The sequence below is a fragment of the Aotus nancymaae genome, unplaced genomic scaffold, assembly GCF_030222135.1.
Source record: "Aotus nancymaae isolate 86718 unplaced genomic scaffold, 86718_ANA_hifiasm-v0.15.2.pri h1tg000020l, whole genome shotgun sequence".
Taxonomy (NCBI): Eukaryota; Metazoa; Chordata; class Mammalia; order Primates; family Aotidae; genus Aotus; species Aotus nancymaae.
The window spans coordinates 29543714-29569915 of record NW_026988432.1 but is presented as its reverse complement, the minus strand read 5'-3'; the positions used below and the strand labels follow the sequence as shown (position 1 = coordinate 29569915).

The following is a 26202-nucleotide window of genomic DNA, read 5'->3' as shown; positions in this document are numbered from 1 at the left end:
TCACTGTAAACCACATACATAATTATTTGATTATTCCTTAGGATTCCTTTCTCATAGATATAAAAAAAAAACTCCTAGAGAGGATTTTTATTATTAAGCAGATGATACAGTATAAATATGATGAGGGGAAAATATGTGCAACTTACCCAAGCTATGATTAACAGGGGAAAGAGTAGTAGGAGATAGTTCTGCTGGAGAGCCTAAAACAAAAGGATTTAATTCAAAAATAAATGAAATATTTCCAGAACTTCTGATCAAGTAATCATAAAACTAGCTGTACCTGGTTATAATTATCAACAATAATACAAAGATAATTTAAATACTAAGAATTCAGAATATGTAACTGCTTAAATTTAATTTGGGTAGGGGAGAAAGGGGGTTCCTGTATAAAAGGTACAAAAGGGTACAGTTTTGGCTTCTAGCCTACCAGTTCATCTTCCCAAAGGTATCTAATGTTGACAGTTCCTTGGGTATCTTTCCAAAATATTCTGTGAACCACATAAGCAAATATCTTTTTGTTCTGTCTTTTCTTATCACACACAAGTGGTAATAGTTTTTGAGTTTCTCTATTATTCTATCAAATTGTTCACGATGTGTTTCCTTATTTGTCTGTCTACGTAGTCACATAACATTGGGATCCCATATTGACGAATATTCAGGCTATTTTTTATCTTTTGCTATAAGAACCAGTGCCATAAGATTACAATAACTAATCTTGACCATTTTGCATGTTTCCAATCACATCTGTAGGATACAATCCTAAAAAGGAAACTGCCAGGTTGAAAGGTTTGTGCCATGTGCAATTTTGATAAATTTGGGTAAAATTATCATTCATCAAGGTTGTACCAGATTACATGACCAGTCACAACACAGTAAAGTGATGCCTGTGGTGTCACTGCTTATAGATGAAGACATGGTCACAAGTACAGTTTTAATTTTGAGTGGCTTTACACATGTTTATATTGTGTTTCCTTTCTGTATAGTCTGTTCTTTTCTTTTTGCGATGTTGATCATTTTCTTACTGATTGTTTGAAAGCTCTTTATATACATTAGGGATATAAGTGTTTTTATGGTATGAGTTACAAATATTTGGTCACTGGTTTTATGACTCTTAATCCTAATTTTGATCATGTAGCACTAAAAAAAACCCTTCTACATGATTTATCAATCATCTTTGGGTTAGTGTCACACTTTGGGATGAAACAGAGGTGACAGTGGATGTTATCTTACTCTGGACTTTTAAGGTAATGTTTCTACCATTTTTCCGATTAAGCATGGCATTGGCTTTGAGGCTCACAGCAATAAAATACTTATTTAGGAGTTTTGCATCAATAGTCTCAAGCAGTATGAGCCTAAATTTTACATGAGTGCTATGTTTGTAAGGCTCTGTGGTCAATGTTATGACAATCTAGCAACTTGATCTTCTGCAAAGGTTCAAATAGCATTGTAACAGCATATTCTTTAAAAGTTCGGTAGAATTCTTCTGTGAAATTGTTTATAGTTAGTAACTTTATAGGGTTTACTATGAGACATTATTCTATGAAGGGTGACTTGTTCTGATCTATTTTCTACAGTCAGTTTTGGTAAACTGCACTTTCTTAGAAAATGATCTGTTTCTTATTTTGAGTAAACAGGCTAAATCTACTCAAGAAAATAAGGGGGTGCAAGTACACAAAATAAGAACCACCACAGACAACAGATGAAAAATCATGGCGCAACTACTCTGCTCAATTCCATGCAACTCAATTTTAAAACACATTTGCTGTAAACATTGTTAAATAATCGTATTAAAAATATAAAATATATTTTATGATCATCATTCTCTACATGTTTAGGGACAGTTATCTAAAAGAGCATGACCCAAGCTTCAAAGGTATACCAAGAGCATAAATGTAGACTAAGATAGGTCAGGCCAGGCATGGTGGCTCACACCTGTAATCCCAGCACTTTGGGAGACTGAGGGGGATAGATCACGAGGTCAGGAATTCAAGAGCAGCCTGGCCAACACAGTGAAACCCTGTCTCTACTGAAAACACAAAACTTAGCAGGGTGTGGTGGTGCACACCTGTAATCCCAGCTACTTGGGAGAGTGAAGCAGAAGAATCACTTGAACCCAGGAGGCAGAGGTTGCAGTAGGCTGAGATCATGCCACTGCACTCCAGCCTGGGCGAGAATGAGACTCCGTCTCAAAAAAAAGAGTAAGATAGGTCAGACTGCCTTACACACCTCCTCCTTACCACACACCATTATAACCATGACATAAAATACCAGGCAATAAAGGTGAAATGGCAGCCCCTAAATAAATGAATCAGAAATAGAGAAGAAATGCTTATTTTTTAGAAGACAGAACAGTCTTCCACAACACAATTAAGTTATGTTGATTTTTTATATCTCAGTTTGAAAAATCTGCTGGCAAGTCACAACAGGTACAACTAAGAAAGGTCAAAATATATTTAGAACAATGAGCTAAAATTCACTGCTGTTTCCTGAAGCCAATACAAAATAAACAAACCCACTATTAGAAATGGAGGAAACTGCCCAATTATTCATATCTTTTAACTGTTTACTCATCTATTAAATACTTAGAAATGACAAGTAGGATCACTTAGACTAACAGGCATTCAATAAGATGTGACAAGTTAGAATTACAGATTACAAAAAAGACAAATTTTAAAAACTTAAAATAAGCTAACAATAGAAACCTTTTTTAAAAAAAAATTTTTCTGAAAAACAACAGAAGCAAGGAACTGATGATTAGCCTATGAATTATTCATACATAAATGCTGCTACTGAAGTTTCGCCTACCAAGGCCTTCCACTTAGGAGAGGTAATATTATAAATATCCTATTTGAGAGCCAGTGTGAATTAGCAGTATCTACTTACAGCTAAACCCCCTAGAGAAATCCTTGTGCATGTATCTTTATATACAAGTTTACGTATATGTGTAGAACACATTTGTCAAACCTTTGTTTGACAAACTGACAAATGTCAAATGAAATGAGTTAAACTTTTTTAAGTGCCAAAATATCCTCTCAAAAATGTTTCATCTTACCAAGAATTTATAAGCTAGTGTTTCACACTGTGTCACTACATGTTGACATCTACCAACATGATAGGTTTAAAGGGAGTAACTTTTTTCTTTTTTTGTTGTTGAAATAGTGTATTCTTGTTCTTTTAGCCAATTCTATTAACTATTTTTTTCTTCTTGATATGTAAGTTTTTAAACTTAAAAATCAGTTCGTAGACTTGTCATTTATTTGCAAATATTCACCCAGGTTTTTTTTTTTATCTGTTATCTTTTAAGGGGACATTAATTTTTAATTATAGACCCTTTTTTTGTTAGAGTATTTTCAAGATCACACCAAAACTGAACAGAAAGTACAAAGAGCTCCCATATGATCCTTGGCCTGCTTCCCCAAGTTCCCCATCAACACCCACACACCACAATGGTCCATTTGTTATAATAATGAACCTACACAGACAAATCGTTATCACCAAAAGTCCATAATTTACATTAGGGCTCACTATGTTACACATTCTCTGGGTTTTGACAAATGTATAATGATGTGTATCCATTTATAGTATCAAGTAGAGTAGTTTCACTGCCCTAAAAATGCCATGTGCTCCACCTAGTCCTCCTTCCCTCCCACACAGTCTCAGTAACCACTTATCTTTCTGTTTCCATAGTTCTGCGGTCTCCAGAATGTCATATATAGTAAGTCCTCATTTAACATCTTCCGTATGTTTTTGAAAACTGACTTTTTAAGCAAAATAACTGTACAACAAAACCAACTTTCCCCAATCATCATTATAATGAAATGACATTACTTGAAGACCTGTTGTACATTACTTGGATGTATCAGTTTATTTACTCAGTCACCTATTAAAGACATTTTGGTTGCTTCCAAGTTTGCTAATTATAAAAAAACTTGTTAGGAACATTTATCTGCAGGTTTTTGTGTAGACCTAAGTTTTCAATTCATTTGGGTAAACACCAAGGAGAAGCAAGACTGCTAAACCATACATATGGTAAAAATATGGTTAGTTTTTTAAGAAATCACCAAACTGTCTTCCAAAGTGCCTATGCCATTTTTCATTCTGACCAGCAATAAATGAGTGTGCCTGTCGCTTCCCATTCTCACCACACCAGCACCAATGAACTCCCTCAGCTTTTGTTTGAGAAATTTTTTATTTCTCCTTCATTTCTGAAGGACAGCCTTACTGGTTATAGTATTCTTGGTTGGCAAGGTTACTTTTTTTTTTTTTTTTTTTTTAGATGGGGTCTCACTCTGTCACCCATGTTGGAGTGAAGGGCAGTAGCACAATCTTGGCTTAGTACAACCCCTGCCTCCTAGGCCCAAGCAATTCTCCCACCTTAGCCTCCTGAGCAGCTGGGACCACAGGTGCATACCACCATACCTAGCTAATTTCAGTCTTGTTTTTTAATTCTTTCAGCCCTTTAAATACACCACCCATCTCTCCTGGTCTGCAAACTTTCTGCTGAGAAATCTGATTGTCTAATGAAGACTCCCTTGTTATGTGGCACATTGCTTTTTCTCTTGCTGCTTTTATTCACAATACCAATGATACAGAAAACAACCCAAATGTCCCATCATCAGATGAACGAATAAAGAACGGTGGGTTACACACACAACTGAATGTTATTCAGCCTTGAAAAGAGATATCCTACCACTTTTGGCATGGATGAATCTGGAAGACATTATGCTAAGGGAAATAAGGTGGACATAGAAAGAAACATGGCATAATCTCATATGTGGTTTTTTTTTTTTTTTTTTTAAACCAAATACATAGAAACACAATAAAATGGCGATTACAGGTTGGGGGGAAACAGGAGGATTATAGGTCAAAGGGTATAAAGTTGTACATATGTAAGATAAGCCTAGAGATCTAATGTACAACCTGAGGACTACAGTTGCAATATTGTGTTGTACACTGGAAATTTACTGAGTCAATTTTAGGTGCCTTTATCACACACACACAGAGGTGACTATGTGAGATGATGGATTTAGTTTACTACTGTAACCACTTCACTACATACACCAAACATCATGTTATACACCTTAAAAATATACAATAAAAATGTATGCTTTAAAAAGTCTAATTTACTAAAATATAGACCAAAGTGTTCACAAACCTTCCAGAAAACTGGGAATCATCCTGGATTGATCTTTCAACCTTATCCCAAAAATGATCACTAATTATATTCTAAACCTCAGCAATATTTATCAAAAGCACCCATTTCTCCCCCATGTCACCTAAAATCAGAGTTATAGTGTAGTAAACAAGAACAGGAACTCTAGAATCTGACATCCTACTGAATTTCTCTGCATTTTCTAGCTATTTTTCTGAGGTTAATTACAGTGTTGTGTTTTTAATTTCCGGTAAAAGTTGAACCTTTAAAATTCTAATTTGTTGCTAGATACAATTACATGTAATGCTTAAGTTTTCCTGTTCTAACTATTCTTTCTAATTTTTTATAATGAGCATCCATTTGTTGTATCATTTGAAATGTTATATCATAACCTTATGTGTAGAACACTGTTTAACTTTTATCTGACACAGAATGGTAGAAATAAGAGGTTAAGCTTCCCTGCCAAAGTGATACAACACAATTGTCAAATTCAGCTTATGAAATATATAATGCACGAATAACCATTTTCTCATTTCTTATTTTAAAAAACTTAATCCCCAATGTGATACCATCTTAGGTTTTATATATTCCCAAATTTTCTATGAGCATAATTCCATTCATAATGAGAAAAAAAAGCAGCTTTTGTTTTTATTAGAAACTCCTATAGAGTTCCCCTTACAGTTAGTAGGTAGAAGATTGGGGAAAACCTTTGCTTCTGAAATAGAGGTAAGACAATAGATTTTAAAAATCCTATTTTTCTTTAAAGTTATCATACAGATATAGATCCAAATAAGTCTGCAGGAGCTAATTTAGAGAGAGAGATGAGTTCCTCCTCAGTTAAGACAGTGGTACTCACTTTCACTACTGATAGCATCTGCCAAATCAGGACACAAAGAACTGGGCCTGCCAAAAGTGAAGCCGATTTAAATTTCAATGGCCATGCACAGACAATGGGAACCTAAGAAGCTACAAGCACAGAGCTAGTCCTCTTCACCAGTCAGTTCCAATACATGTTTTTAGCTGAGTACATGGTAGCGCAAGAAGTCTTGGGCAAGGCTGGAAAGCAATGAGAATACGCAGTCTTGCCATATTCATACCTCAAAGTCCTGCTGAGGTAGAGAACTGATCCTCCCTGAAACCTGAGTGATGTGATATTAAAGCACGGAATTATCACGTTTCCAACGCAAATCCTAAGAGCAGGGAAGGGATCAGCTCCTCAACTTAGCAACTGGAGAGAGAAAAGGGTGGGTCTTTCCAAAGAAAGCATATTTATTTTAGTCTCTATTATTTTATATAAAATACCCAGTATCTAGTTAAAAACAAAAGATATTCAAAGATGGAGGAAAAAAATAACCCATAATCAAGAGATAAAACAGTCAACAAAAGCAGGCCATATTACATATTAACTGGACACAAATTATCGATGATTTTTACATGGAAATTATATAGCTAAAAAATAAATTATCTGAAATAAAAAATTCATTTAACTGGATTAAAAGCAGACCCAAACTCAGACTCACATACATATTATCACTTGATTTTCAACAAAGGAGCCAATGTAAATCAATGGAGAAAGGAAAGCCTCTCCAAGAAATGATGCTAAAAACAAATGAAAGAAATGTCTGTAGGAAAGGAATAAAGAGCAGCAAAAAGCAGCAAACATGGTATATATGTAGGTAAATACAAAACACTCCTTTTTATCCCTTCTAATTTTCTTTAAAAATCAACTTAAAGTCTAAAGCAAAAATAACACTGTACCTTGGGGGTCATACATTTTTATTAAGTAAAATACATGTCAATAATCGCACAAACAACAGAGGTGGATGAATGAACTTAGAGTGGTGTAAGTTCGACCGGCCGCGGTGGCTCATGCCTGTAATCCGAGCACTTTGGAGGCCAAGGCGGGTGGATCACCTGAGGTCAGGAGTTCAAGACCAGCCTGACCAACATGGTGAAACCTCATCTTAAAAAAAAAAAAAAAAAGTAGCTGGGACTACCAGCATGTACCACTAGAGTGGTGTAAGTTCTTAAATTTTACAAGACGTCGTAAATAAAATATTACAACTTAAGTAACCTTCTAGGTATAACATGGTAAGTACAATGTAATGACTAGAATACCAACTGAGAAAATGATACTGTTATTGGTAAAAAGCCAAGAGAGTAAATAGAATGAAACAAAAATTACTTGATTAGTCTAAACAGCAGGAAAACTGAAAAACAAAAACTAGAGAGAACAAATAGAAAAACAATTGCAAAATGGTAGCCTAAACCCAATGGTATCAATAATTCCTCTAAATATAAGTGGACTAAATTTTCCAACTAAAAAACAAAAATTGTTAGATTAAATAAAACCAAAAAAATGCTGTCCACAAGAAACACACCATAAATATAAAGATTCAGATAAACTGAAAGAATTAAAAATATATCATGTAACCACTGAGGTAAGAAAAAAGATATGGTGATGTTTATATGAATTCATTAGGACGATGTAGTAATTCTAAATGTGTATCATCTCTGTATCATAATAACAGAGATTAAAGATATATGAAACAAAAACTCACAGGACTAAAGGCAGAAACAGGTGACTCCAAAATCAGAGCTGGAGATTTTGTCATCATAACTGACAAAGGAGATTTTAAAAAATCATAAAGGATTAAGAAGATATAAACACCATCAACCCCCCTGACCTAAATGACATTTAGAACACTATAGTACATTATTTCCAGTGAATATATGAAAACTCCTATCAAGATAAGCTACAGATTGTAGCATAAAACAATTTTCACAAATTTCCAAGGACTAAAGTCACACACACTATGTATTGGACTCATTTTTAATTAGCCAGGACACAATTAAATGAGACATCAATGAAGTATCCAGAAAATCCTCACACTCCTTTAAAAAACTCAAACTTCTAAATAAGCCATGAATCAAGAGGAATTAGAAAATAATTAATAAAAATATAAAATTTGTAATATACAGCTAACAAAGCTTAGAGGAAAATCTATAGCTTTAAATGCTCACATTATAAACAAATCGATGATCTAAATGTATACCACAAGAGGCTAGAAAGAGATTAACTGAAAAGTAGACAAAAAGATGATGAATAAACAAGTGAAATAAAAAAGAGACCAAGATAACAGAAAAAATTAACAAGACAAAAAAATTGGTCCTTTGAGAATACTGATAAATCCCTTGCAAGATGTTTTAATAAAAAATTAAAAAGTCAAATTAGTAACATCCTAAGTTTTAAAATGGATCTCACATACATTAAAGGAATAACAAATATCAGAAATAACTTTGTATCAATAAATTCTCCAGCCTGGGCAACATGGTGAACCCATCTCCATATAAAACAAAGAAATTAGCCAGGCACAGTGGCATGTACCTATGGTCCCAGCTCCTTAGGAGGCTAAAATGGGGAGGATTGCCTGAGCCTGGGAAGTTGAGGCTGCAGGGAGCCAACTATGCCATTGCACTCCAGCCTGGGCAACAGAGCGAGACCCTGTCTCAATCAGTCCTACAACTTAGATGAAATGAACACATTTCTAACAAAATACAAGTTTATCAAACACATACACAAAATTAAAAATGTAAATAATCCTCAATTTAAAAATCGCTTTCCTACAAGAGATGGATTCCCTGGTAAAATCTATCAAACTTTTTTTCTGGATACAGGGTGTCAGGTTTTGCTCAGGCTGGAGTACAGCAGTGCAAACATGGCTCACTGCAACCTCAACCTCCTGGGCTAAAGTGACCCTCCTGCCTTAGCCTCTTAAGTAGCTGGGACCACAGGTGAATGCCACTACCCTGGCTAATTAAAAAAATATATATATATTTGTAGAGACGAGGTCTTGCTTTATTACCTAGGCTGGTCTTGACCTCCTGCGCTCAAGCAATTCTCCAGCCTTGGCCTCCTAAAGTGCTGAGATTACAGGTGAGAACCACCATGCCCAGCCCTATCAAAAATTTAAGAAAGAAATAATGCCGACCTTAAAGAATCCCTTTCAGAAAACAGGAGAAAGCCCTTTCCAACACATTGTATTGATATTAAAACTAATCAACACATTAGAAGGGAAAAAACCCTATAGACCAATCTCTCATAAACATAGATGGAAAAATTCTCAAAAATAAAACAATTCAATCAAATCCATGAATCTATATGATCCTAACAAATGCAGAAAAAAATTCAAGAGCCATTCATAAAACCCAATTAGAACATTAAGAACAAAAAGGAAAAGGAACTTCCTCAATCAGATAAAATCTCCAAAATATCCACAACAACATACTTAAAGGAGGAATTGTGAAATGTATTCCTCCTATAATCAGAACAATGCACAAACGTCCATTCTTATAACTTCAATACTTTATTGTAGGTCTTAGGACAGAAAAAGGAAAAAGTATAAAGACTGGGGGAAAAAAAATTGTCCTTATCAACAGATGACATGGTTGTATATGCAGAAAATCTCAAGAATCTACAGAATTCTAGAACCAAAAAGTCAATTTAGCAAGGATGCAAAAGAAAAGATTAATATACAAAAATCAAATATTTCCCATATCCTAGGAACAAACAATTGGAAAATAAAATGTAAAAGCAAAAACATGTATAACAGCACTAAAAGTATAAAATACTAAAAAATTTACCTAATGAAAGACATGCTATACATCTACAACAAAAACTGTAACATGGCAGAAATAAGGCATAGTTAAAACTAACACGAAACTGTCAAGTCTAATCCCTCATTTTTGACAAAAACCTTACTTTCCTACTTTATAGAGATGATCCTAAACCACGAAGGTCAAGGGCTTCTATGTCTGGATCTCAATTAATCGTTTTCCTTCAAATCTTTGTGCAATCTACTATCTTCCTTTTTCTGAACGGTTAACTCCTCTTTTAACATTTTCTTTAGCTACATTCATACAGTGCTTATTACAGGTTAGGAACACGTAGATGCTTTGTAAATATTAGGCCTGTTAATACCCTATGAGTTAAGTGCCATTATTATCCCTATTTTACAGATTTAAAAACTAGGTTACCTAGCTAGTATATGGAAGAGAAACATTTTAAACTCAGGTAGTCTAGCTCAGAATCTGACAATACTATCTTGATTATAAGCATTTGCTTAAGAGAAGTAGTCTTGTAAGTGGAGTATGTGAACACTATCTAGGAGCACACAAAACTACTAGTTTACAAAAAGAAAAAATTAACATATTTTCTATTTATTTAATCTCATCCTTCAATTTCTAATTTTTGTTTATATTTTAAAGTGTATATAACTTACAAATAACTAAATACGCATATGAGTAGGATAGTCTCAAAATCTTAATACTTACTGTATTAGCTTCCTAGGGCTTGCTCTAACAAAATACCACAAACTGGGTGGCTTAAAACAACAGAAATGTATTGTCTGAGAGCTCTGGAGGACATAAGTCCCAAATCAAGGTGTCAGCAAAGCCATGCTCTCTCAAAGGCTCAAGGGGAGAATCTGTTCTACGCCTTTCTCTTAAGCTTTTGGGTTTCCCATTAGGAACTGCTCAGCTTGCAGCTGCTAACTCCAGTTATCTGCCTCCATCTTCATATGGCGCATTCTTCCCTATCTTATAAAGACACTAGTCATATAGAATTAGGTGTCCATCGTTCAGTATGACTTCATCTTAATTACATTTACAAAGATGCTACTTCCAAACGAGGCCACATTCTGAGGTATTGGAGGTTAGGACCTCATTGTATCTTCTGGGACACAGGCAGATTAAAAAACCCTTTAAGTCTCTTTGTTAGTATACCTTGGACCAAGCATAGTGTATGTAGAAGATACAAAACTGAATTGAGAGTTAGGAAATCCACATCTTATGATTATATTCTATTTCTCTATATACCTATTTAAACAAATATGTTCATAAAAATCATGACTTGAAAAGGGACTGATTATACAATACTACGGGGTTAATCAAACTTTTCAATTTCTTACGATGTCCAGCCTGATCTCTAATGTCCACAAGACTATAAAGAAAGAATAAAGTCTTGACCAGAGAAATCTAAATTAAAAAAAAAAAGTAACAAGTGCTTCTTCATATAGTTACTCATCATGCCTAATTTATCCTCTGGTTGCCCTTTTAAAAAATTTCAATTCATTTTTTTTCCCAGCAGGATTCCCTCTGGAAGGTATGAACCACAGTTAGAGAGGTGGCCAACTGTGTTCTAAATTGGAGCCCTTCATCAGTCAGAATTGTGTTTCTTGCCATGGCCCCGAGAGAGAAACTGATATTGGGTAAGAGGCTGGCAGCCAAATCAACTGCTGGCATCTGATGAATCAGATATTGCCATACAGTAATTTTAAACGTGTCATTCAGAAAGCCAGTAACACTACTCCACGGAAACAGAAATATTAGGTTGGGTTCAAAGTTAGCCCCAACACTGCAATCATTTTACCTGGCTGACTCAGGTTATTCTCTACATTTTTACTTTGATTTATTTATCATAACCAATACTTGTATTATTGCTCCCTGTGTTTCAGTTACATTGTTGAATAGCTGTCTGTGCACTAATTAGAATACCTATAGCCTTTTTTATCTGGCTTCTTTCACTTAACATACTGCTTTCCAGGTCCATCCATGTTGCCAACTTCAAACTTCATGTTGTACTATCATTCCTTTATATGGCTGAATAATTCTATTGCAGAAACATACCTCATATCTTATTTATCCATTCATCATTTGATGAAAATCTGAGTTGTTTTGAATATTAAGAATAACGCTTGCATAAATGGTCATGTACAAGAGTTTTTGAGTAGACATGTTTTCAATTTGCTTGGGTACATAGCTGGCCGCATATGTTAACTCTATATTTAGCTTTCTGAGGAACAGCAAACTTTTCCAAAGTGCTGAACCATTTAACATTCCTACCAGCAAGATATGAGGACTCCAATTTCTCCACATCCTCACCAACATTTGTAATTGTCCTTTTTTGATTATAGCCATCTAGTGGGTGTGAGGTAGTATCTCACTGTGGTTTATGATGTTCAGTATCTTTTCATGTCATTCACTTTTTAATGTCACAGTAACAGCTGTCCATCACAGGCAAAAAAGAATATTATTGCTTCAAGAAGAGAGTTGATATCTAATGTTAGAAAGACATGTGGAAAGTCAAATATCATTTGCATTAAGATATTTGCATTAAGATGTATAACATGTTATTTCCAACGTTCATTAGATTATCTACCTTTCTTAGTTATCTGGTACTCCTAAACAGCCAAATGTATGATTAGCTACAGCAGAAACTTCTTTACCTGGGAGTCTAAAAAATGGAAGGATTTAAACAACAGAATTATTGTAACCCCTCCCTCCCCGACCAATGGTAATCCATTTTAAAATAATTTAGATTATCATAACCACAAAATACATTAGTATTAAGATGTGGAGAAAGACTGATAGCATAATTTGTCTGTGATATTATTAAGACTGATAGCATATATTGTTTGAGATATTTGGCTGTGATATTATTAAGGTGTCCAATAGTTAAGATACAGACAGGATGAAATGAATCAAACTGGACAATTACGATAACATCAAAGTGATTTCACAGGTAATTTATTAGTTCTGCTGAGTTATACATTTTATTACATAAAATGCGATTTAAAGCTTTCTCTATCACTGTTTGGAATTTATAGCTAAATATAAGAAATTAATCTACTATAATTAAAAACTCACTATTAGGTTCAAGAGCAGTGAACAGCTGATCCCTATCCTTCCAACCCCAAATTCCTCTGAAAATCTGTTATTTGACTAATTATGGTCTTTTATCATAGAGAGGTATTTAGTCACAGGGTTAACTAAAACTTTCAACAGAAGCAAATACTTAAAAAGAAATAAAAGCATGTGCATGTTTTCCAATTTTCCATTTACTCTAATAAAAAATATAACAATTACTCTGCAGAGTATATGGTAATTTTTCAGTGACAACATGGACCCCTTTGATGGTTCAGATATGTTAAATCAAGATAGAAGATCATCTTTTGTGAGTTTCAAACAATACAAGAAATGTATATCTAATCACTGAGGAATTTTCAAAGACTTTTTTTTTTTTTTTTTTTTTTTTTTTTTTACCTGTGTCCATACTTTGATTCAACTGTTGGTCACTTGTTTCTCCATCTTCACTGATATATCCAGGAGGTGGCGTTTCTACAAAAGTTTAAAACAAATCAAGCATAGCTGCAACATAATCTCACTACCTTTTCTCCCAGCTACCAAAGGTAACCAATGAATCACTCCAAATAACAAATAATGTTATATAATATTATTATACAAGTAATATTGCATACTGAGGGTGTATGATTCAGGATCTTGTCTAAATTTTGCAGGTGAATCCTTAACATCTACTTTTAATAAACTCCTGCTCTCTGGACATATTTTCTTAGACATTATCTACATATCTTGCTCATTCCTATAGGTACATATTCTGGGGCAAGAGCCAAAAATATAACTTCAAAAATGCCTCAGATCTGAATCATTCGGCTGCAAAACCATTAGTAACTACAATGTTTTTCGTTGTTGTCGTTGTTTAATGTAATGAGCATCATTATTTTATGAGGACTTAGAAAATTAAAAGCGCGCACACACACACACACAAGATTTTGGATTATAAAAGTATTAAATATTATGGGCTTACAACTTACACTAAGTTCTATAGGCTAAAATAGGGTAGTATGGTTCAGGATTGGTCCAGCCTGAATTCTACCTAAAAAGTATATTTCTCCAAAGATTCCTAACTGGTAAAGTCTAAGTGTTTGAAACAGAAAATTCAATTCTAATATATACTACTGTATAAAGAGGTAAAATGCTCCCTGAAAATAAACATTAGGATACTAACATATTATTTCCAACATGCTGTCTGAATAAAACATTTATGTTCAGAAAGGCACCTGAATAGCTGAATAAACTGCATATAAAATAAAATCATGTATACAATTTCATGAACTGTAATTCCCAGGAGGAAAAACAAGTTCAAAAGATTTTCATCAGTTTAACATTTACACTGCTGAACATTTTTGAGCAATTCAAAATAACACCGACACATATCCAAACAGAATTTTAAAATTAGCAAAAGAAAGAGGCTGGGCATGGTGGTTCACGCCTGTAATCCCAGCATTCTCGGAGGTGAAGGCGGACAGATCACCTGAGGTCGGGAGTTTGAGACCAGCCTGACCAACATGGAGAAACCCCATCTCTACTAAAAATACAAAATTAGCCGGGCATGGTCGCACATGCCTGTAGTCTCAGCTTGCTCAGTATGCTGAGGCAGGAGAATCACTTGAACCCAGGAGGCAGAGGTTGTGGTGAGCCAAGATATCGCCATTTTACTCCAGCCAGGGCAACAAGCATGAAACTCCATCTCAAAGAAAAAAAAACGGGGAGAGGGTGACAGGAGGGTTAAGGGTATCCTTCAATAACCTTTTACAGTATCTATTCAATAAACTAACCACAAACTTTAAGTATCAAACTTTTAAGTGTCAGTACCCCCAAATTTTTAAAACAAAAATTCTAAGAATAAACTATCTTCATATACTCAAACAGTAAAGAACGTAAGTGTACATATTATGCGTATTTTAAAAGTTAAAGCTAATAAAATTAAACAGAGCTAAGCTTTGTGAGTTTAACCAATATCTCAAAGATCTAATCAGAAAGAAATGCTGAACCTTAAACTGCGTATCCTATTTTTTTCCATTATCATTATAATAAATAATAAAGCTATTAGCATTTTCGAGAAAATGTTAAAATTTCCTTTAAGTGGTTTTGCTGTAGCTTGGAACTGGATAAAGCCCCACTGTCTAGAAAAGCAAATGGGTATAATCTACTTCTATTTTCTACTTTATAAAATATTCCAATCTAAATAATTAAAGGAATAAAAAAGAAAGGAAAAATGAGCCCGAACATTTTCACAAGTGAAAGCCACTAAACATTCTAGTGAATATCCTTCCAAATAATTACTGGGTATGTGTGTTATAATACTGCATGCTTATACCTAAGTTTCTTAGTATTGCTGGCTGAATAACAGTAATTCCCACACTAATGACTTAAAATGCCTCCCCTTCCAGACACCAACATTCACAAAACTCCACTCCCAGGCAAGTTTACAAAAGTAAAACCAAATTTTTCTACCTAGCAATTGCCCTGTTTCACAGTCTCATGTTTTCCCTCATCCAAGTATATCATACTATACCTCACCTTCTCCCTCTCTTAACTTTAGTAAGTTTGTATTTCTTAAAAACCCAAAAAGTAGCCTTAAATCCTCTTCTGGAATAAAACAGTAATCAAAGAAATATACATTAAAACAATCAAACACCACTTCACATCTGTAAAACCAGCTATTAAAAAAAAAATACTGCTTCTTTTCTTAATTATCTTCCTTTTCTTTTTTTCTTCCTTTTCTTATATATTAAAAACTATCTTCAATGAATAAGCATTATTTCCATGATGGATACAAGAAATAATTATTTAGTAGTAAAACTGTATTTTAAAATTTTTGTAAATGCTCTTAAGTTCCTTACATATTTTTAGTGTATAAAATAAGCGTGGCATAGAGGAACATTACAAAAGGAAGAAAGAAATCAAGACACTATAGCTTAATCCTCAAGCTAACATCATGCTGTTTCTGCTAGGGAGAAAAATCAAACAAAAAGGGAAACATATAAGAAAAGTTAACAAAATATTAGTTGTTCTCCTAAAAAAAATTAAAAATGAAAAAGCCAGATATCATATGGTGGAGTATTACTGGATCACATATCAGAACAAAATTTGAGAACCATGTAGCTGAATTCATTTTTCACCAGGAATTACTGAGATATAGACGAAACATAAGCTATGTCTATAAAACTAAGTATTATATTTCTTATAAAAATGTTACATTTCTGTTAAATATTACCAAGTTAGCTAAGAAAAAATGATCACTGGGTGGATTTTCAGTTACATGTGCTTCAGGGGTACTTTTTTCCTACACCATTTGTTTTGCTTACATTCTGCATCTCGCTTAGCTTCAACAACTAAGACAAACTTACTAAGATCTTTTCTTTCCTGCTTCTCACAGTACTTTGATTAAAGTCACTGTAAAAGAAAATGAAATATAAAGTAAAACTCTTCTCCAAACAAAACTGTTTAATGTATTAGGCTTACACATTTCACAAGATACTTGCCCAACAAACCAGATTTTTCTATTAAAAACCAAGAAGCATTTTTTAAAAAGTGAAACCACAATTTACTAATACTTGAATGCTTATAAACAAAATTTGTATCTATCCAAGTTTTAGGAGATTCAGAAGGCAAAAATACCTGGAATATAATTACTCTGTGGCTCAATTCCTGCTGGGAAGTTAGTGTTTTCTGGAATGGAGTGAGTATAGTCATCCAGAGGCGGAAGTTCTGTTAGGATCTCAGTGTGTCGGGGCACTAATACTGGAGGCAAAACTGAAAAAGTTCAAGAAATCCAAGTTAACGGCAATGAGCAAAGGAGAGTGGGGGGACCTTTTTTAGTCTGCAACAACAAGAAGACAAAGCTGTTGTAGCTTAATTTTTAAAGTTAGGGTTCACCTATTTGACTATATATTTAACTAGTATATTTAACTAGGTATCAGTTATTGAAAAAATGACAAATCTGACTATGGCTTTAACTTACATAGTCTACTATTCAAATTTCCAAGTTCTAATTTATCTCAAACTTTTGGGAACAATCTGATCCTGGTAATATTATATTACTATAAAAGTTCATAAATCCCCACTGGAAAAGTTAACATTGTCTTTATCTGTAAAATCAGATATAGGAAATTTTCACAGCTACTGCTATATTTTTTAATAGTTTCAGGTGGACAGCTAACTAAATGAAAAGTCTTGTCACAAGCTTTACTAAACAGCTTATATACAAACGATGTCATTAAAGTACTTCTAAAAGCACTCCAAGTGCAAAATGCTTGAAAATAAGTTACTGCAGCAGAGACATGTAGAAGCACATCAGTGTAGCTCTAAGCAGACTGCCAATCTACAGTATTTCCTGGATACGTACTTTCATGCCAAATCATATGCTATTCCAAGAAACAGACATATCTTTCCCTCTAAGATATGTTTTCCCATTAAAAATTTTAAAAAATAAAAAACATTTTAAATTACCACCAAATAACATGCACAATTGAAGGTAATTTATTAGAATTTTACACTAAAAATTTCCTGGGTCACAACAGTTCCTAAATATACTTAAGTTCAGGCTTTTAATACAAAACCAGGAAAAAAAACTTGCAATGTTCCTACCTGGTGTCTCAACTCTCTGATAGTGGTAAGGGTTTACACATACTTCATCCTTTTTAAGATTAAAAGCATATTCGCAGTTTTCAATTGCCTTGAGTTCATGATGACTGTGAAGATCAGGCCAGCGCCATAATCGGCAATATATAACATGTGGCAATCCTTTTCGATGGGATACCTGGAGACGACCATCAAGAGACCTATTGGGAAGCAAGGGAAAAAGAAAGGAGGGAACTTTAGAAAAAAATTGTAGTCAAATGGACTAAATTAGTACATTAAGAGCATAAAGAAAAGAATGATGACAGCCATTTAGTTAGTTTTAGTGAGAATCAAGAAGAAAAATGTACTATTTAATGGATCTGATAAAAGTATGCAACAGCACTAGCAAATGTTTCTTATAAATATGTCACATAAATGACTCAAATGCCAATGAAAGGCTAACTACTTGGGAAAAATTGATTTTTAAAAAAGAGTATTATGCAGTTATACTGGAAAAACTTTGTCAACTTCTATGTTTAGTCAATCAAACTCATTTTAGAGATGCTTCTAAGGGTATTAATTCTGGAGGTGACTGAACAGTCAAAATAGGAACTAGTGTGAAGAATGATAAATACCAACAATGATGTTATAGTAACTTCCTCAGACTACTGCAACTCATTACCCAATTGTGACTGTTTTGAGAACTGAGGTATATTTATATAGTTCACAAATAAATGTGGATGGTAATGAATATGATGAGATGAAATGAACAAATACCATATATGCAAAAAAGAGAATGAAATGATTTTAAAAAGTAACATAAAAACGAGTTAACCTACTGTTAATTGTGATGTAAGGGGTTCATTAAATATGTATTTATTAGTATAAAGATGAGATTTTGATAACAAATTTAGCAAAACTGATCATGTATCTACTTAAAAATTAGCCCAACAACAGATTATAATCTGATCTCAAGCTAAAATAAATAGTTATCAAACTTCTTATTCTTTAGGGGATACAATAAAGAAGATTCAAACTAGAATTGCATTGATTAAAACATCAGCTGAAACATTTAATATATTTTTTATACTGGCAAGCAGATATTTTAAATGCTATGCCTTATTTTACATTAAGGAAACATCCTAGGCAAAATTATACTAAGCAACCCCATATAGGTCTTTCAAAATATACCCCCCTCCCACAAGATCTCTAGGATTCGACAGAGGGCAGAATATTCACCTGGTTTGTTCAGAGAAGCTGTAAAGGCCTGTTGTATCCCACTGATCTATCGTATTTGGTGTACTCAGTCCCCAAATTTCAGAGCAAGTGCTGTGCATAAATTGAAAAACAAAAAATTGATGTGAACATGGAAGCATGGTTATTCAAAATACCATGATGTAAAACATGGAGAATGTACAGAATACTTCCTTCACCCAGAAAATATACAATTGCTTCACTTTTTCACAGGCATTTAGTGCTGGTTACTATATTTTCTATATGAAGGAAGCCAATAAAATGGAACATGTGACTCCAGATAAGTCATGATTATGTTTTTAAAATGTGAACACCAACGCCCTCTAGCTCAATGAATCACACCTATAATGCCCTTTCCAATTTCCTCTATTCAAAAGATCTAAAACCTGTGCCATGAGCTTTACTAACAGTGCTTCATTTTATAATCCAGTTTTTAAAAAGTTATCTAAAAACAGATATCAACTAATTTTTAACACAGAAAAAAATCCCAATAAAAATAGACATACATTCACAGTTAAGATTTTTAGGTTATTTGGTCACAATACTTCTAAGTTTTACTGAAAATTACTTTGTTCTCTTATCACTAGAATGGACAAAGAAATAGATTTCAAAATCATTCTAATTTAATATAGCACCTTAAAATTTGTCTCTCACATTTCTTTCCAGAATATGGGCAGCCCAGAGATAATTATCCCTTTTTCTCTACCTCTACTTCATGTCAAAGTAACTTCTGGTCAGTGAGAGAAGGGAAAGACCTTAAAACAAAGTTTTGGAATGGAACTTTTGACAGCCAATATCTCAGGTACTAAGTTGTACTTTTTAAGCTAGTCAAAATATAATTTCTGAAAAGTTCATTTCTCACATATTACAAAACCATCAAAACTTCAATGAGGAGAAAGGAGTATTTCAAAACATCTTTTGAAAATAAATCAAACAGCTGATAAAATTTCAAATTTACACGTTAGTGAGCTTAACTGGATCAACATTTCAAAGGGCAATGGTGAGAAGTGCTAGCTTCCTGTGGCTAGGCAAGAGAATCACGGGGCATCCTCAGTTTCAGTGCTACAGGTGCTGTGGCACAGCCATTAGGCTGCAGGAACAAGACATGCCCGGCTTTAGGGGCTAGTGACCGGGCAGTTCAAAACAAAACATTTTCAGAAATTTTCCAGCACCTCACTGAAGTGTTTTATAGATCCTCTTGCTTTTTCAGGCTGCAATATTTACCAGACAATAAAAGTCAGAAAACACCAGGTAAATCACAGCTAACTTAGACCTTCGCCTTTTTTCCAAAGATAAACTGATTTAAAAACCATGACATTAATGATTTAAAAGATTTGTCAAATAACTATTGGAAACATATAGCACGATGTAGTTTAAATCACAATAGAATCACCTAAATTCCACAGATTTGTGAGTCTGAGTTATTAAAGAAATGGTATACAGCAGACTCTTCTTCGAAAATAATTAACAGAAGTGTAGCACAAGAGGCTATTTGCTCTGCTATCAGAACATTTCACTCAAGTTATTCTGAGACTGACATGAGAACCAGGATCTAAAATAGAGTCTGAAGTTTAAGTTGTACTTTATTTCATCCTTGAAAGGAATCAGAAAAGAATAAACAGTAATTGTGAAGAACTTGCAATCAATCTAGAGGTAGACAGATCTAGACCCCAACCCTAATTCTGCCACTTTCCAATTGCTGTCACAGGGTATATTTAAGCCTCAGTTCCACCATTATCATACCTAACAAAACTGAAAGGTTTATTTAAAAATATTAAATTTGCTTCTAGCTAAGTAAAACCATTGCCTGTTTACATAATAAAAAACATTTTTTAAAATAATCCAATTTATAACAAAACATAGTCCTCTGTATCCAAGGGTTCCACATCCCTGTGTTCAACCAACTGTGGATCAAAAAAAGTAAAAATAAATTTTAAAAACTAAAAAATAATGCAACAACTGAAAAATAGAAAATTTAAAAACAGTATGGTATAAAAACTATTTACACAGCATTTACATTGTATTACATATTATGCATAATACAGAGATGATTTAAAGCAGGAGTCTCCAACGCCACAGGCCACAGACTGATACTGGTCCATGGCCTGTCAGGAACCAGGACGCACAGCAGGAGGTGAGCAGCAGGGGAGAGACCATTATCGCCTGAGCCCCACCTCCTGTAAGATCAGCAGTGGCATTAGATTCTTATAGGAGCGAGAACCCTATTGTGAACTGCGCATGTGAGGGATTTAGGTTGGGCACTCCTTAAGAGAATCTAACGCATGATGATCTGAAGTGCAACAGTTTCATCCCAAAATCATCACTGCACTGCCATGGTCTGTGGAAAAATTGTCTTTCACAAAACTGGCTCCTGGTGCCAAAAAGGTCAGGAACAGCCAACTTAAAGTATGAGAAAATGTGCATAGGTTATATGCAAATACAATGACATTTTATTTTTAAAATAAGGCTCACGGCAGCCTTGACCTCCCAGCCTCAAGTAGTTCTCCCGCCTCAGCCTCCTGAGTAGCTGGGACACAGGCATGTGTCACCACGCTTGGCTAATTTCAACACTTTTTGTAGAGTCAAAGTCTCACTGTGTTGCCAGATATGGTCTTCAAGTCCTGGACTCAAGTGATCCTTCCACCTCAGCCTCCCAAAGCGCTGGGATTACAGAAGTGAGTCAACATGCCCAGCCTTACAATGCCATTTTATATCACAGACCTGAGCATCCACTAATTCTGGTATCAGTGGGAAATCCCAAAACCAATTCCCTCTAGATAATGAGAGTTGTATAAGCAGCATCTAGATAAATGTAATTATAACTGTGTCAAACTATACAAAGAAACATTTTAAACATAACTAAAGAACACAAAAGTACACTGAGCAAAGAGAAAAACATACGACCCTAGACAGGAAGATACCATCACAGAGATAATTCTTCTACCAAATTTATGTATTTGGTACAATCTCAATAAATTTTTTAAAAATCCAGGTATTAGTCCAAATACTATAATATGCCAAAATAAGTAAGTATGGCCAGAAAAATTCTATCAAAAAATAGTAAAGACTTGCCCTATCAGATTCTGAACCACATTATAAATTCTCAATAATTAAAACAGTATGCAATTAGCAAAATACACAAAACAGAAGGGAGGTTCTACCACCAGTAATGGCAGAGCAGCGTCAGTCAGGCTAACTTTCCCTTCAAATAACAATGATAAACTAAACAAAATATAACAATCAACTATCTGAAAACAGTGGAGACAGATCAAAAACAGACAAAAGTTGAAGGGAGGACCACCTGTCAAAGCTGCAAACTGCACTGGTGGCTGTGTCCCCAAGGGCACTCCCCAGTCACCGCTAGGCAGGGCAACTAGAATTCAAACAGAACACTGCAGGGTTTTTTTGTTGTTGTTTTTAGAAAACTGCAGTTTTACTGACCTAGAATCAGAGGACACATTTGGGGCTGCCAGAGAGTTTGAAAAAAGAAGGAAGATATCCTGTAAAGAAAGAGGCACAAGGGAAAAACATCAAAATGTGACTGTGAACTCTGCCCAAACTCAACTTTGCTCAAAGATATTTTTTAAAAGCTAAGTATACAGAGATACAGCAGATGGGTCAATATTAAGATGTCCATCTGCCCTAATTCCCTAATGACTGTTGCCTATTTGTTTGATATCTATTACAGTCACCATTTCAGCAAAAATATTTTTGTAGCAACTGACAAGCTGATCTAAAATGTATACGGAAATACTAAGAATCTTGAATGGCAAAACAATCTTGAAAAAGAATTACTGACCCATGGATGAATCTTGGGAATATTCTGATCAAGAGAAGCTGAATATTAAAGTATCTACACTGCATGATTCCACTTACATGAAGTTCTAGAAGTGGCAGAACAAATTCAAAGTGAAAAATTTCAAACAGTGGTTGTTTCCAGAAGAACCACTAGGAAAGAGTATGAAAGAACTTTCTGGATGACTGAAATGTTCTTTATCTTGAAACAGGTATATGCATTTGTGAAATCTAACTAAACTGAATATATGATTTGTGCACTTCACCATATGAAAATTTTACCTGAAAAAAGGAAAAACACAGAACACAAAAAAAAGTAAAAACCAAAACAGAAAAAGTCCCAACAAAAAATTCATAGGGCAATTTAGCATAAGATGAAGATACCCTATGAATTGATATGGAAAGCTCTCTAAAATATGCTACTCCTTCTATTAAAAAAGGACAGGTAAAAAGATCTATAAGTATTTACTAATATATGCATAAAGACACACATACATCATGAACAGTAGTTACCTGAGATACAGAGTGGGAAGGAAGACGTTCCAATATGTTTGTGTCTATGCATGCTTGTATGTGTATACACACATAAACATACATATTTTTGAACTATGTGAATATACTGCCTTACACCAATATTTTAAAAATAAAATATCACCAGAGAATTAAATTCAAGTCTGTGTCATCTCGATGTTTTTATAAAAAGATATGGTTCTAACCTTATATAACTAAATATCAGAGGCACATTAGTTCTGCACTGCATAATTTAAAGCACAGTTTGAGCACTACTATAAAAGACAAATAATAACATGGCAGCCTGAGCCCTGATCGTTCTCTTCTGACACAATGTCCTTTCTGTCTCACATGAACCTTTGGTACCGATATCCTTCCATATGCATTTATGTCAACTGCCCCCTTCTAGCTACCTTTTAACTTTACTACTAGTTCTTTAATATGTCTAGCAAACCAGGTCAATTTTTTAGATGCCTTTTGGTAGGTTTTAATCCAGCAGTTTTAATCACCCACTCGTCCTTAAATACTAATTCTGTCTAATTACAATGTATTTCCCCACAATACCCTGAGCTTCCAAAGGCCTTTGTGTACCAACCAGAAAATAACATATTTGGTGACCCAACTGGTATTTTCACAGTACAAAAAGTGGATTATAATATTCCTAGTCACATTAAATCATAACATTCTAAGTAATACTGGGGAAAAATTACACCTCCCAAGTTTTCAGTTTGTTAATAAAAAGTGCAAGTTATAACTGCAGGTATGGCTAGTTTCTAAATAATATTAAAAGAAACAAACGCAGGGAAAATTTTAGAGAAGTAGCACTGTATAACAACTATATAAAAAGCCTTTTACACATGCAATAAATTTCACTAATCTAAGGTAATCTACTTTAAAATGCAACATTATTTGTGTAACACTTGAAAAACTTCTTTCAATTTTATTTATAAGGTGCATCCCAAAGTGAAAAAAATGTGCATCTTAGAAACAAGTATTTAATAACAATTGTCTTCATAAGCTAGCTACTTCATATCAAGTACTGTGCAAGACTAAATGGATTATGGACCTCACAGTAACCTGCAAGTTATGTAAAAACAGTATCCATCACCTTTGAAATTGATGGTAATCGGAATTTTGTGGGTTATATAACTGAGTATAAATTTGTCTTTTGGTTAGCATAAGTTTGTACTTAAATACGTTTCTTTACATTTATATAATACTAAAGGAAGTCCACAAGAAATGTCTGCACATTACTCAAATGTGAAAAACATGAAGCTGTACAACAAGCTGTTTACAAAGTACTAAGGATAGAAAATAGGTCTGAAAATGTTAAACTATGACTACTTGTTATGTGAAATCAACAATATATCCTAAAGAGATTAAGTTATTATAACAATGACAGCAATATCCCAAACACATTGGCTCAACATTTTCTAAATTTATTTGACCACTTAACTTCAGGATATTCTTAAAATTCTTATGTATTGAAAAACATCATGCAAAAATTATCTCATAAATTTTGCCGGAACAAATTTGATATTGTTTACTAACAAATTAATGTCAAATATTACAATATGATGAAATAAGATGTAACAGACCATTAACTAACTACAGTGATGTCCCCGTATCAATTCACAGAAAAACAAGTATACGTATGTTAGTATCTCATGCAAAGTTCCAAAGTTCTTTGCATAGAACAGTTTCTTAACAACAGATTATCCCCCTATCAACTATGTAATGTTCTTACTTATACATCTAGCTTGAATTTAAAAAGATGTGAGGAGAAGTAGTAAAACAGTTATTAAAGTCATAAATATACTAAGATGGCAACTACATTTGTTGGCATACAGTATATTAATCACTAAACTAACAGGATGACTTGATAGTGAACCTGACAGAAATCCTTATCAAATTTCCTTAGCCATAACTTTTACAATTAGTATCAGTAAAATAAACACATTAAAGATTTTCTTCATCTAAGAATAAGCTGACTTTTGAAAACTGAAGTTAAAATTTAACATCTAGTGTACAATTTACAAATTATACACTTGCCTACATATATACACATCTAAATTAACATTTGGCACTTTGTTCCAATCAACCAGATATTATGTTTATGTCAATTAATATACTACCTTTTTTGCATTAAGGATATATATATATTTATTCACATCTTTGTTATGGAGAAAGAAAAGAGAAGCAGTGAGAGTTAAGAAACCACCACCAACTTTGGGTAAAAAGGGGCTCGTATCACAGAATCTGGTAACCCTTTAAACCAGTTTTACTGTTCCTGCCATATCTGCAAGATTTACTGCTGCAGTTAGACAACCAATGTCAAAAGTAATAAACCCCACAATTTATTTTTCATGATCTTCTTGCCTAAACGGCATATTTATTTAAACAAATCAAAAGGATAGCAACCTAAGTTGTCACCTGGGTAAGATTAAAGCATGCCCAATGCTCAGTAAAATTAGTTAATAAATTAGCAGAATAGTATCAACAAAAGGAACTTTACCTGAGGCTCCAGCTCTTGATTACTGATCTACTCATTTAATATAGAGTTCCAGGGGAATAATTTATAACTATGCATCCATAATTATTTCTACTTAAAATAATCCTTTCATTTTAGACTAAAAGTTTAGATTTTAAACAGCTCAGGAATGAAGAGCTAATCATTGTAATAATTTTTTTTAGGTCTCCATAATTACAAGTACTATGTGTGCCTGTGTACTTCATCTTCACTACAAATATAATTGAAAAACACAAAATAGACTGTAGTGTTCAATTACAAATGTTTAAATGTCATTTATCTATCACATCACTGAAAACAATGTGACTGCTTTGATTAAACTTAAATTCTTCATCAATGATTAAGAATAACAGCCTTTCATTTGTCTCGGAATCCAGTCTCTTCCCTATATTTTGTTTGCAAAATGTAGACAATCCTGATTGAGAAACAAGTAGGTGCAAATGATTTTTTAAGTTGCTGCATTACAGATGCAAAAAAACTGTCTCTCTTGAAAACTTGAGATATTCTTGAAAAACTGAAAATATAAAAGAAATATAGTAAGAAATTTATTTCAAAAACGTTGAATCTTCAGTAGCTAATAAGTGCTCACATTCCATCATAATTAAGGCATAACTGGGCAGTAATTAAATCTGGAGACAGTTTAACAGGGTTCTTAACTGGCTTAAACCTTAGCTGTGTAGAAAATGTTTTTCGATTT

The 26202-nt window shown here is 33.8% G+C and overlaps 1 protein-coding gene across 2 annotated transcripts in view; it reads right to left on the bottom strand.

Annotated features, from left to right (window-relative positions):
• SMAD2 (SMAD family member 2) overlaps positions 1-26202 on the bottom strand; it is a 91821-nt gene that overhangs the window by 17611 nt on the left and 48008 nt on the right. Inside the window, exons 4-8 of one of the 2 annotated variants that reach the window (XM_021670070.2) lie at positions 18656-18745; positions 17444-17637; positions 16475-16609; positions 13256-13330; positions 147-200 (exon numbers count right to left, since the gene is read on the bottom strand). In XM_021670070.2, the coding sequence (XP_021525745.1) occupies positions 147-200; positions 13256-13330; positions 16475-16609; positions 17444-17637; positions 18656-18745 (548 nt within the window). The remainder of the gene's footprint in view (positions 1-146; positions 201-13255; positions 13331-16474; positions 16610-17443; positions 17638-18655; positions 18746-26202) is intronic. The other variant, XM_012440814.2, reaches the window with a different exon arrangement.